At 34.6% G+C, this 13544-nt stretch overlaps 1 protein-coding gene across 5 annotated transcripts in view; it reads right to left on the minus strand.

The window, feature by feature from the left end:
- Positions 1-242: 242 nt before the first annotated feature.
- Positions 243-13544, minus strand: part of LOC143255625 (ragulator complex protein LAMTOR5 homolog) — a 29402-nt gene continuing 16100 nt past the window's right edge. For all 5 annotated transcript variants that reach the window (XM_076511567.1, XM_076511565.1, XM_076511569.1 and 2 more), the window contains 4 exons: positions 7676-7751; positions 7143-7204; positions 1478-1595; positions 243-509 (listed from right to left, as the gene is read on the minus strand). In XM_076511567.1, the coding sequence (XP_076367682.1) occupies positions 449-509; positions 1478-1595; positions 7143-7204; positions 7676-7710 (276 nt within the window). In that variant the 5' untranslated portion in view covers positions 7711-7751 and the 3' untranslated portion in view covers positions 243-448. The remainder of the gene's footprint in view (positions 510-1477; positions 1596-7142; positions 7205-7675; positions 7752-13544) is intronic.

Genomic DNA, 13544 nt, shown 5'->3' on the forward strand with positions numbered 1-13544 from the left:
TTCACAAACTGCATCTTCCCAAGTGGATAGCATTAAAGTTTCTCATCCTGAGGTCTCAGTAAAAGCCTTGAATGAATTGTTCCTATTCTTACACTTCAGGTAGAAATAGATCATAAAAACATCAAATCTAATACCTGTCTACCATGTTTGTTTCTCTGAAACAATATATATGGTATTTAAAAATGTTTTCATCTACTACACATTATTATTGCTATGTAAAGCTGGTAATGAATGAAACATGGTCACTTATCAACACTTTATTAGGAACTACATTTTACACAAGAATCTAGCATATTTTATGCACTTTAAATGGTGTAAAAAATTCAGTATTATTTTGGATTTATGATTAGATGCTTTTTCTTTTTTTTTTACAATAACATGAGTAAAAAAATTTTTTTCATAATTTTATTCTATCAACTTAAACATGTAACACTTCAAACTTCTTCCTTCATTCTGGAGTCTTGTAAACTGCTAGGGTAATTTCACTTTTTCCTTGAATTAGAATATTGCTGATGAAAAGAAATAAGATAAACAAGTTAAAGGTTTTACTCCTCTTACACGTACATCAAATTAGAACTGACACTGATAATGCATCTTTCTAATATTCTTAATAACACTCACAATTATAAGTAAATATTTAAAATTATGATAAAAATCACATCATGCACAAAAGTACAAGGAAAGGTTAAACCAAGAGTAACCAAACTGTGGGTTGCAACAAAGTGGGTAATAAGTACCTTTCAGTGGAGTCACAAATCTTAAAATAGACAACTTTTGTAGTTTCATAAACAGAAATGACAGTAATTTAAATTATACTTTTTATTATTACTATTATTTCTATCTAGTAACTAATTCTTGTTTTTTGCTCTGCTAACTGTAAAAATTGTTTCATTACTGTCAAAGTATTAGTTTTGTTGAAACTGCTTTATAATGCATGTTTTAGTCATCAGTACAAAATATTCTGGAATAAAACAGGGCAGTGAAGCTGTGTAATAATTTTTATTTCAAGAAAGAAATCCCAATGCAAATAACCAAGTTCTCTCCACTTGTCGCCCTTCATTTTTACTTATTTCACCTAAAGAGTACGTGTAGGTTCTAAGAACACACGTATTGGTCATTTAGAATTGGAAACCAGTATATCCAATATCCAAGTACTGTTTGTACTTCTACATTATACTGCTAAAGGGTGTAGCCTTTTACTGCTTATTAAAAAGTTTACTTTTAAATCCAACCTTTAGAGAAATTGATGACACTTTGATCAAAGATTTTTAATATTTTAAAATACAGGCTCTAATAATTTGTTTTGCAGTATACTATTAGAGATGTGTATAGTTAACACACTTTAGCTTCCAAGATCAGAAATGCAAGTACTTGTCTACTGTATATGTAAACATGATCAACCTCTAAATTATACAAGCTGGACAAAAAGACCTTTCTAATTTTTATCTTTCACATGAAAGACAATGTGCAAACTAACCAGCTCTCAGACTCTAGCCTCAACACTGGCAGCTTATCTGCTGTGGGTTCCAACTGAGCAGCTTGTTTCATAAGGGATGTGATGATACCTGCTGCCCTGGGATAAGCTGTTCCCTTTGCTAAGATTAGAAATCAAAATACAATTTCAACAGATACAAACTACATTCATTATATCTTTACATCTGAATTGATTCAACATTATTATTTACTTGGAGCTAACTTAAAATTTTTTTTTTTATATATAAGAGTATATATTTTAAAAGCTTAAGGTAGCATATATCAAATATATATGTGCACTTGCATACATGCACAAGAAAAAACTTTTAACAATGGAACTATTTACAAATAAAGATATTAACACGAAATTTATTGATAAAAATGTAATACTTCAATCTCAGATATTCTTAAAAAAGGTATTTTTGTATGATCGTTACAAAATGTTTCTTTTGTGCTCTTCTGGATAACATGTTCATAAATATTCTAATATATTTTGTATTATAGTACATTTGATTTTTGTAAATTCATATTCTTACGTGAAACCAAACTGATTTTTATTTTTAATTAAACCCTAACATGATTTTTTTTTTCACTTGGATATTCAAAAGCATTTCAGTAATTTAAAACAAAATATACAAAACTGCCAACTGTGAAATTAAATAAACTATTACAAAATTAGTGAAAAGAAATCCAACATAAAAGATTATGTTAACCTCACCAGCACAGAAAGTTTAAAAAATTCGCTAACCCAAAAAATAAGATACTAGATCAACAGACAACAAAAATTATGGAAGTTGGGTTAGTTGGTTGGTTGGTTTAGTGTTTATTGGCACAAAGCAACTGGGCTATCTGTATCAAATAGCCAATAAAAACGTAAAAAATAAAATAGGTAAAATATGGAAACAGGAATCATGCTAAAACAGTGCATAGTCCAATTTTCAGATTAAAATATCAAATACAGTTAAAAAGACCAATAACCCTTAAAAATTTAAAAACACAACTGAGGTGTACATTATCACCCTCACCAACAACACTGACTAATGTTAGGGGGTAAACCCACTGTAAAATTATGTTTAAAATGGTGCTGTCATTCTCAGTCGTAATGACAGCATGACAGTAAGATGTGTGCTATTGTGACTTGAGTGCCACACAGACCACACATTGGTGCATCAGTACCATATAAAAGAAAATGGTGAGTTAAAAATGTGACTAATGCATAGCCTAGCCAGAAAAACTTCCTCCTCCTGATTCTTACAGAAGCAAGACAGCCAAAGAGCAACAGAAGGTTTGATTTGGAAAAGCTTATTACCATGTTTCTCACTCCAAGTTGACTGCCAACTGGTGTGAAACTGAGCCTTCAATACAGGACTGTAATCCATGTATGGGACAGGCATGGCAGTGATAATACCAATGCATACCGACTTAGCTGAAATGTCAGCAAGCTCATTCCCAAGAATACAAGCATGGCCTGGTATCTGGAAAAGATGGACAGAAGTAAAAGTTAAAGAGAAATGAGCCAGTGAATCAGTATAAAGAGTACAGTTCATGTACTGATAGCTTCTATGTGATCCAGGGCAAGAGAAATGGCATACATATTTGGCAGTGAACAGAGGAACTGTTGAGGGGATTTTGTGGGCAACAACCAAATCATGGCAAACCATTGCAGAGCCCACAAAGTCACCTGATCTCAAACCATTTGTATAAATGGAAATGGAAGGATGGTTCAAAAGATGTTCAGCAAATAGAAGGCAATACTTCCAATCAGAAGTATCTGCCTTATTCAGATGACTCAAAGAATGGTCACATTTGGAGATAGTAATTAGCCATGGTGGGATGAACTGATCTGTGAAGACAGTTATGTCATCCAAAGATAGACCCAGTTCATCCAACTGCACCCAGATACGAAGGCTAAAAGGAACAATGACAGACCATCTGTTATAAAAAAGTGTGGCCCACTGAGGAAGGAAAACACAACCCCACATCGAATGCTGTGGTAAAGATTGAAGTTTTGAAACATACATTAAAGAAAGTTGCAAATAACAAAGATATAGAGGGGTTCATGGAACTCTGTGTACAAACTCTGGACTGGAGAAGTGCAGAAGGCCGCTGTGCAGAGCCATAGCCCCTAATGGTGAACAGTGTCCAACATTTTCAAGGCCAATATCCTGACAGAGACATAGACCAAAGACCCATAGTACAGTTATGATCAAATAAGAACAGAATACATTTTTAGCATGGAACATCAATCTGCCCCCCAAGAAGTAGAAGAGAGGACACAGAATGTTCAGTGCTCTTGTACACTTGACACATAGCTACTTAATGTGTGGAATAAAGGTCAGCTTACAGTCAAAGCTAAACCAAGAACTTTGCCTCAGGGACTACTGCAAGCACAACTTCACCAATACAGAGTTCAGGATCAGGGTGAATGTCCTGCTGACATCAAAAGGGCATGTAAACAGTTTTGGAGAGAAAAAAGTTGAAACCATTTGCTGTGATCCACTTCAGTAAATGATTAAGGGCAGTTCCCTCAATATTTCATATTTGACAACTGACACAAGATGTGGAAGTTGTCAACAAAGAGAGTTTGCAACTGTAGGGGGCAGTTGTCTACTCATGGCATTAATCTTTATAATGAAAAGTAAGACACACCACAGCCCTGAGGGACTTCAAGTTTCTGTGGGAAAGAATGGGAAAGTGTCAAACCCACACAGACCTGGAATCACTAATTCATTAAAAAAATGCTAAATAAAAATTGGCAAATTGCCATGCAACCTACATGAAAGGAGGTCTCACAAGATGCCATATCGCCATAAGTTTTCTCAAGGTCAAAAAATACAGATGTTTCAAGTCGATTCAAGAGCTCCATGGTGGAGTACTGTTTTCAGAACCGACATTGATTGGGTGAAAGAGGAGATTATTTGATTTGAGGAACCAAACAAGACGAGCATTAACCATCCTCTCTAAGATCTTATAGAGACAGCTTGTCAAAGCAATTAGACAGTAGTTCAAAAGGAACCTTCAGATCCTTCTCTGGTTTAGAAAAAGGGATACAATAGCATGATGCCAAGCATCAGGAAAAACATTCCTCTACCAGATCCAGTTAAAAACAGTCAGAAGAATAGCAAAAGAGGCAGGAGAGAAATGGCACAACATCTCGTAATGAACATCATCAGGTCCAACTGATGTACTGCCAGACTGATGAAGAGCAAGTTTAAGTTCTATCATTGTAAGGAGACAATTATAGTCATAGAGACAATCAGTCCAAAAGGAAAGAGGCAATCCTCCTGCCCTTGTTTTCATGACTAAGAAAATGGGGGATTAAGCAGAAGTGCTAGATGTATGAGAAAAGTTTCCACCAAGAGTATTGGCAATGCTCTGGGCATCAGCAACTTCCTGGCCATCAGAAAACAAGATGGAAAGGGAAGCAGAAGTATACTGGCCACTAACCTTTCAAATTTTATCCCATATGAGTTTAGAACTGGTGGTAGAAGAGATGCTAGAGGTGTATTTAATACAAGAATTCTTCTGGCTTTGACTATTGACCTCCCAAGCATGTGCACAAGCCTGCTAAAATGCAATGAGATTTAAAAATGTGGGATACCTATGAAAGGTATCCCAAGCCTGTATTTTAGCTTTTCTTGTCATGTGGCAGGCAGTATTCTACTAATGATAAGGATACTGCAGGAAATGTGTCAAGGTTTTAGGAATAGGCTGAGCAGCTTCCTGTAGAATACAGTCAGTTACTGCTGCCACACCATTATTTATTGATGGCTTACAAACAATGGCAGGATCAAGTTCTGAGAGAGTGTGAAAGAAGGCCAGTTAGCCTGGTCCAACTTCTATCAAGGCAAGCAGGTCAGATAGCATCAACCACAGCCAGTCTTTTTCAAAATAATCACTGCCCCATGAATTACTATTGACCCTCCAAAAATGAGTGAAAAGTGAAGGGGAGCAAATAGAAAGATCTATAGCAGTAAATGACTGACTAGGTGCATGAAATAGTTATAAGGACCAGTATTGAAGAGAGATAGGTTGTGGTCCAAGAGCATATGCTCTGTAGCACGACCCCTCCCCCATCAATACTAGCACCACCCCAGAGGGAATTATGTCCCATTATGGAAGAAACCTTTACATTTTATTAATAAAGAATTTAAAGATACAAATAACTGACGTACACTTTACACACATAACTTATTACATGACAATAAATAGCTCTGAAAATGGAGAAGAATGATATTTTGGAAAAGCAAGGAGATTTTTCATATTTTCTCTCTCCACTGCAATAACGTAAGAAAACTGTAAAAACATTTAGTACAGAGCTGACCGAGGATATCTTTTTAAACCACTATATCAGAGGGGAATTCTACATTAATTGTCTTTATGGTAGTTTTTGCCTATTAAATGAAGTGTTTCTGCAACCAACAGTTGCAGAAACACTTAACAGTTTGGCTTTTGTTTCACAAGATATTGGAAACAATTAATAAAATTAATTTAAAAAATTATCTTCAAATTTGTAATTGAATAACAGACCGTTGTGTAGTTTTCATAAAAAAGATTATTGTGCAATCTCAAAATGTAATGTTTAAAGTTATAGAAGAGTGTGGTATCAACAAGTGTGCCAAATTTAATTCTGATATTGACTTTATTGAAGTTATCATATTAATAAACTGGTGACCCAATCAAAAGCATCCAGAGAGTTCATTTTTATCCTAATTAGGTAAGCGACTGGAAAAGTAGATAGGATAACTCACCTACTTTTCTAACAACACTCAAAAGTAAATTCCCACACATACTACCACACACACATTTCTTCTCAGGACTAGCAAGATGACAGATTATCAGCCACAATATGGAGTATAAACTGACTGGTAATTAATATCTAATGATAGTAATAAGAGAAAAAGTAACTAATGATAATTATATTTATGTAATCATATAGATCACTAACAATGAAAATGTAAAAAGCTGCTGTTTAACTTTTGTTGTTAAAAGATAAGTAAAATTTGGCAAGTAAATAAACCATGTTCTTATGTTCTAAACTTAGATTTTTTCTTTTGTAGTTTAAGATAGGTTTTTAATAAGTCGCATGTTTTATATCATGTAAATCTTCCAATTTCCAAGTTAGGACTAGACTGACTAACATTTACATGTAATTTTCAATATTAAAAATAAGGGTTGCAGACTATGTCATCATGCAGACAACCTTCAGGCCAATTTCAAACAAAGTTCCTGGAAAGCAGTTGAATCACCAAATAAAAAAGTGTGATCCATGATTTTCTGTTTTGTTCTAATTTGCATGGTGGTCTATTTATTGAACCTGTAACTTTGGGTGTAGACTGTCATATAACTAAGGTGTGACAGACTTATTTTTTTACTAATGGTATGATACTCCAAGTTTTATTTTTTATTATTCTTGTTTTGTTAAGCATTACAAATGGCTAAAAACAAAGTAGATTTAAGTCAAATTGAAGTAAATAAAAATGGTTTACAAATTAACCTCTCATCATACATACATGAAATTCTTCCAAAAAATAATCCCAAAACAAAAAATTGCATCAAATGTTTGAATAATGGCTTCAAACATTTCCAGGCATTTTTTTTAATTGCCAAAAAGTCACAAAAATATGCTGTTTGAAACAACAGTAAGACAGTTTTCAGAGTATATTTACCAGACAAACAAAGTCCTTGGGCATCAGCACATAAAACTCCAGTTACTCCTGGTGTGTTAAACCTACATCAAAGTTATACAGTGTGTTAAAAATGCACTACATAATTATAATCATTCAGAATTAGACAGGATCCACTAATATAGTACACATTTTAAAGATTCCTTGCACTTATAAATAATTAACTAACTTTCGTACTTATCTCAAATAAAATAACACATAAGTAAAGGCTACACAGAAGTAGCCTTGATAATAAAAAAACTGAAGTTTTTTGTACAACATGTATTAATGATTTTCTTTTTACATTAAAGGTTTAAAAATAAGTTACATTTTCTTAAAATTATTTCATCCTTTCCCTTTTCAACCAGAATGCAAAATGCAAAATAAGTTTTGAATGGTCTAATGCTAGTATAACTTTCATCAAGTAGAATATCTTTTGGGTATTAAAAGGTCAATGAAAGTATAAAAATGAATAAAAACAAAAAATTAAAACCTTAAAACTTTTTATTACTACTTAAAAATACTAAAACACATACACTTCATCCAAGCATCTGTCCAGAGGTTTCTCCATCCTACAGTTTAGTGATCTTCAAAATCTGAACAAGTAGGTAACTATAAATATTCAAAAGAAACAAGTGCAACTGCATTAAAGCTATTAATATTTGAGATGCTTCTTAAATGTACAGTTTAACATATTGCCAAAACCTTTATATAGAAACAGCAAGTCTGACTGCTTCTAAGAATTGTTGAACACCGAGAGAAAATTCTATAACCATATAATACACAAAATATTTATTAACCCTTAGTGTACAATTCCTATTACACTATCTTTGTATACAAATTCTAACTTTTTCTTAAGCATACATCAACATGTCTGCCACTAGTTTGTTGACTATGATAACTTTTTTCATTACTCATGCAACATACAGTTTGAAGTAACTGGAGGGGAAGTGATAGAAAGCAAGTGTCAAGGAAAGAGAATAATTTAAAATGGAAAAGGTTAGCATTTTCCTATGCTGAAATAGTTAATTATCTCCTCTCACAAAACAGCTTTACTGGACTTGTACCTGCCTTCTATTGGCACAAATTTTCAGCACATGCTACTAGCCTTCCACTTCCTACTTCAGCATAACCATGCAAATGATCATGCAGCAGTTCTCTACCAATAACAGCACTAAATCACTCATCTTTACATCTACACTTGTTATTCATTTCAAGAATGGTCAGAAGACCTGCACAATATATCATAAGAAATAGAAAGGTTGGGTGGAAAATGTGAAGAAAGGTAAGTATCTATCAGAAAACCATTTTCAGTGCAGGAAAATACCACCTCTTGATATATCTTACCTCCTTTCACAAAATAGCTAGAATCCAACACAGAACTAGTGAATGGCCAATAATAAAAAAACTATCCACTTCAGGAAGACCTAAGAGAGATCAGAAGGTGCAGGACCAAGAGAGAAAACACCACACCACATCTGATCCAGGTATGCTCTTCTCTCTTTTAATGCTGTGTCATGAATATAAGAGATGGAAAACATGAAGAAATCCCTGAGTATGTATAACCAATGAATGGAACCCCTTAATGTCAAGTGAACAGGGTGTGACAGACCACAGAAGTAGTCTGAACTCATCCAGCACAAGGCAATATCAGATTTACAATAGGTAAAAGATCACACCATATAAACATGAATCATGACCGTACCACCTCTAACCAAAACCTGACCAATTAGGAATGTACATCTAGAAAATGGTACGAAGAAGAAATGCCAAGGAGAAAGAAACAACTGGTCAGATATACAGATGGGCACATGGTGTAGTGCTACAACCAAAACCTGCTGTAGTGCCATCTGGAATTGTACATCAAGTTCATGGTAGGCAGTGCAAAACACCAGCAACATCTGCACAATGCCACCACCCTACTCTCAACAAAGTGTTATATGATTCATCACTCAGGAGGACAGACCTCCATGGTCCACCACCCCAGTAACTAGAAACTGATAAGTGGTAAGGGTTCCAATACTCCACTAGAAGAAATGTTCTGCCAAACGAGTATCTTCTGGTTGATGTGATTTATCTAGTGTGTTAGCGTAATGTGTGTAGTGCTTGTCACGCTAACTTACCTTTCACTGTTGGCTAGCAGTTTGAGAAATGAAGGGCCAAGAGCACAAGTATTTCTATGCCAGTACATAGCCTATCCATCAACAAACCCTAATAGCCACATATGTCCCAAGTATCTTATGGTCTGAGGTTGAACTACAAAGGACTCTGAAGATGTCTGGCCCCTAGACATGTGGCATGTAAGTCCATTGGCATGTGAACATCCCCTGATGTTCATGAACCAGATCCCCCAGCCCTGGGAAAATAGTTCTATTGCCTTGTGGACATCATTGGAGGCTAAGGGAGTAAACCCTGACAGAAAATCTGGAGTGTAGCTCCTGAGGCAGCTTGATGACAAACTGTCACCATTCAAGCAGCTTCTGCATCCTGACTCTTCTCCCAGCTGTCTCAACTAGGTCTTTCTACTGGTGCTCAAAGTGTCTGGACAAGAGAGTAAAGGCTGGTTGTGTAACTTTCCCTCACCTTAATCCAACTTGTGTACAAATCATCTTCATCAACCTTCATCTACTAATGACCCGTAGCAATGGGCAAGTGATAAAATAGCAGATGTGAATCATTGGGAGCTATAGCTGCAAACTTGCACATAGGCATTTTAGACAATAAGATCACATCTCACTGAAAAAAGTAGCAGTGGTATTTGGCAACCATCTGAGTGACTGAAGTCTTCTTCAGAATTGCACCACTCACCTACATAGAATGAGAAAAAGGCTACACAACATGCCCTAAAAATTGCCTGCTTCACACTAATTGGCCAACTTACTATGGCTATAAAGGAACCCACACCAGTAATCCAAACAACAAAACTAAATTAAAAGTGACCCCTGTCACCTTTGGCACATAGAATATGCATGCTGATGGATAATGCCCAGGCTACCAGACCAGAGAAGTTCTTCTCTGGTCAGTAAAGAGTTTGCAAGATACAGTTTTGGTATAACTGCCCTCAGCAAGATCCACTTTGATGAAGGTCAACTTAAGGAAGTGCAGGCAACTTGCACATTCTTTGAGAGTGGCCATACCAAAAAAAAAAAAAGACAGATGTGAAGCTGGTATTGGTTTTGCAATCAAAAACAACCTGATGCAAGCAGACTATCCTTCCAAAGGTTGTGAATGACTGCATCATGATACTTCACTTACCATCACCAGGCAAAAAGCAAGCAGCCACCATCAGCTGCTATGCTCCAATGATGACCAATCTTGATGATATTCAACATAGATTATATGAAGATCTCCACAGATTTTTAACATCCAACTCAAACTAACCCTACATATCAACTTCAATGCTTGAACTGGTACTGATCGCAAAACTTTGTCAGAAATGGTCTCCTACTCTTGCAACTCTGTGCTGAACACCAGCTTCTCATAAGCAACTCAGTCTTCCATCTCCCACTTCACAAGACATTTTGAATGCATCCTTGCTCCAAGCATTGGCATCTCAATGACTATCACTGTCAAGAAAAGGAATCAATAGTGTTCAGTTGAATAAGAGCATGTGCTGACTGCTGGACTAATCACCACCTCATTATCTTCAATATGCATATCAAAAAACACTATTGATGCTCCCAATAAAGGAAAATTGTCAAGAGCTAGAAAAGTGCAAGACAAATTACTAAGTATTAAACAGTTTAATTCTTTTGTCCCAGCAGGTTAAAGTGCATGTTTGAAATGATATTTTCAAATTTTTATTAAACATCATTTTTGCTACTTACATCAGTAAGATTGACATAAAAATGTAGTTTATACTTTATATGTTTTAACTTTTTAATTTGAAAGGAAATTTAAAGTAAATAATGTAAGTATCGGTTTCTGTGTGTCACACAACACATCCTGTTGTCTTATTGCTCAGATTCAATTTTATTACATCCACCACACATGTACAAGTATCTAACAAATTAGAAACTTGAATTTGAGATGTAGACAAGCTAAATATAAAATAAAAACCTCCCACCTTCATGATTTGCTGAGATATCAATATATATTTAGCAAATCTACTAGAGTAACTCCACCCTTCAATCATTTGAAAGTTCTTAACTAATACCACATACCACCGAGTAGCTCAAGTTTATAACCAATAGAAACAGAAAGTTTACCCTCTATGTAATTCTGACAGTTGTTTACAAATGACTTGAAGACAAGAGAAAAAAATCTGCAAAACTGTAAATATGTGATCAGTGAGTTGTTTCTCTGAATATGGATAGGATTTGTTTCAACCCACATCCAAGTGACTTAGACTACTAAATTACAGGGATTTTGAGGATACTAGTACTGAAATTTGATATTCTTATTTTCAAAAGTTAATGTTTGAAGTCTACAAAAATTATCAACACACCCCACCCACAAGTCTAGACAAGATTTAGTGATATTACACATGAATTCAGAATTTTGTAACACAAAATCAATATTTTTCAATGTATTTCACACTTAAACTTTATATTTTGAAAAATATAATTAACATTTATGAGTAAATAGTAATATGTATATGCATATTTATACATATGTAATGCATGGTCGATGAAATAGTATACTTTTGTAGGCCAATACATAGTTATGCCTAATGCATGTGTGTTATTACAGCTGTCTAAATTGGGGTAAACTTAAAACTACATTCAATACTTCACAACTTTAAAAACAAAAGGGTAGTATATTTTATAAGCACGTGTCCAAATAACACCATAGAGGTATGCTGTGAAATTTAAAAAACATCAAACAGATGAGCAGTAGTACTAAAACACCTGCAATGTAAATGAATCGAGGCTTAGAACCTACAATGTTTACTAGACCAGTGCAACTTTGAACCATGTTTTCACACATTCTAATAGAAATTTCATTACCCTTGGAAATTTCTCTTGTGAGCTTTGTAGGAAACATAAGCCACTTAAGCCCAATAGTGTTCTTCGAGCAAATGCATGTATGAATAACACTTCTGTTTTGCACATGCCTTCATGCTCTCTAGAGTGTCATATTATGGTGAGCTCTTCAAAGACAGGCTCATATGACCAGTGATTTCAGCATTATTTACAGTGTGTTTAGTTTCAGATGTTAAAAGTAAAATAAACACAGAAAATTTATGGGATATGTTAAAAGTTGAAACTATGAGAAAGTACTTTGAAACCTCCTGATTAATAATGAAGAAAAATGGACACAGCTGCTCATTTTATTTTTGATTTTACAGTTTTTTATTTGTATTATATATGATGAGTTTTCTACAGGCTAAAGAATCAAGTAATAAGTGTACTAACAAAACAATTAGTTTTACTGAAAAAGTTATCTTCATTTAAGAGGTTCTGGAGGTTATACAAGTGAAATACGAGATTTTTGATACTAGTTTGTTGTTTGTTTTTAAATTTCCCGCAAAGCTACACAAGAGCTATCTGTGCTATTTTTGATACAAATAAAAGTATTTTTGATCACAAAATGAAAAACTGCTTTGCTCTCACACTAGTCAAAAAAAAAACAATTTCACAAACAAATTTTAATAAAAAATACTTCATTAAAAATCTGATTTTTCGTGTGCAAAAGCCTTGTCATCATTACTGAAAGTACCAAATTTTGTGAAGATACACTTAATATATTAGAAGTTACTACTATGTAAACTGTAATGAATACAAATGGTTATGAGTCAGGTCCAATGGGCCTAGGCAGTGTCCTTATATTTAATGATGAACTAACAAACTGCCTCAGTACTGTTCAGACCATCTTAAACAACAAAGAAAGCTGGGTCTCCTTCCATGACACCATGTAGTCCACAGCTCTTTAGAATCTTGATCCAACCAAAGACAAACATCAAGATAAGTTTAACAAAAACAATGAGTCTGCTTGTACAGAAATAAAAGCTGCATAGAATCTATATAAATTGCTAGTCTGCCAACAAAAAAGGATGCTTAAAACTGCTACAGCACAGCCCAATGAAAGCAGAGAAAAACAAGAAAAATTTTTCAGCAACAAAGTAGAGGAAAATCCATACCTATGCTAACATGAATGGCATGAAGAGCTTTCACAAGTCCATTAAAATGGTCTACAAACCCAAACCAACCAGCTCCTTACCACTATCTGGAGCTGACAGGACAGCTCTACTAACAAAGAAAGCCCTTATTTTTTGAAAGATGGGCAAAACACTTCCAAAACATAATAAACAGATCATCACACATCAAGGATGATACCATCAACAGACTGCCTCAAGTTCATACCAACCCAAAACTTGACACATCCCTATCACTATTGGAAATGTAAAAAGCTGTCAACCAACAGTTAAATGACAAAGCCCCTGGAGCTGTTGTTATTCCAACA

Source organism: Tachypleus tridentatus, chromosome 7 (assembly GCF_004210375.1).
Source record: "Tachypleus tridentatus isolate NWPU-2018 chromosome 7, ASM421037v1, whole genome shotgun sequence".
In the NCBI taxonomy this organism is placed as follows: Eukaryota; Metazoa; Arthropoda; class Merostomata; order Xiphosura; family Limulidae; genus Tachypleus; species Tachypleus tridentatus.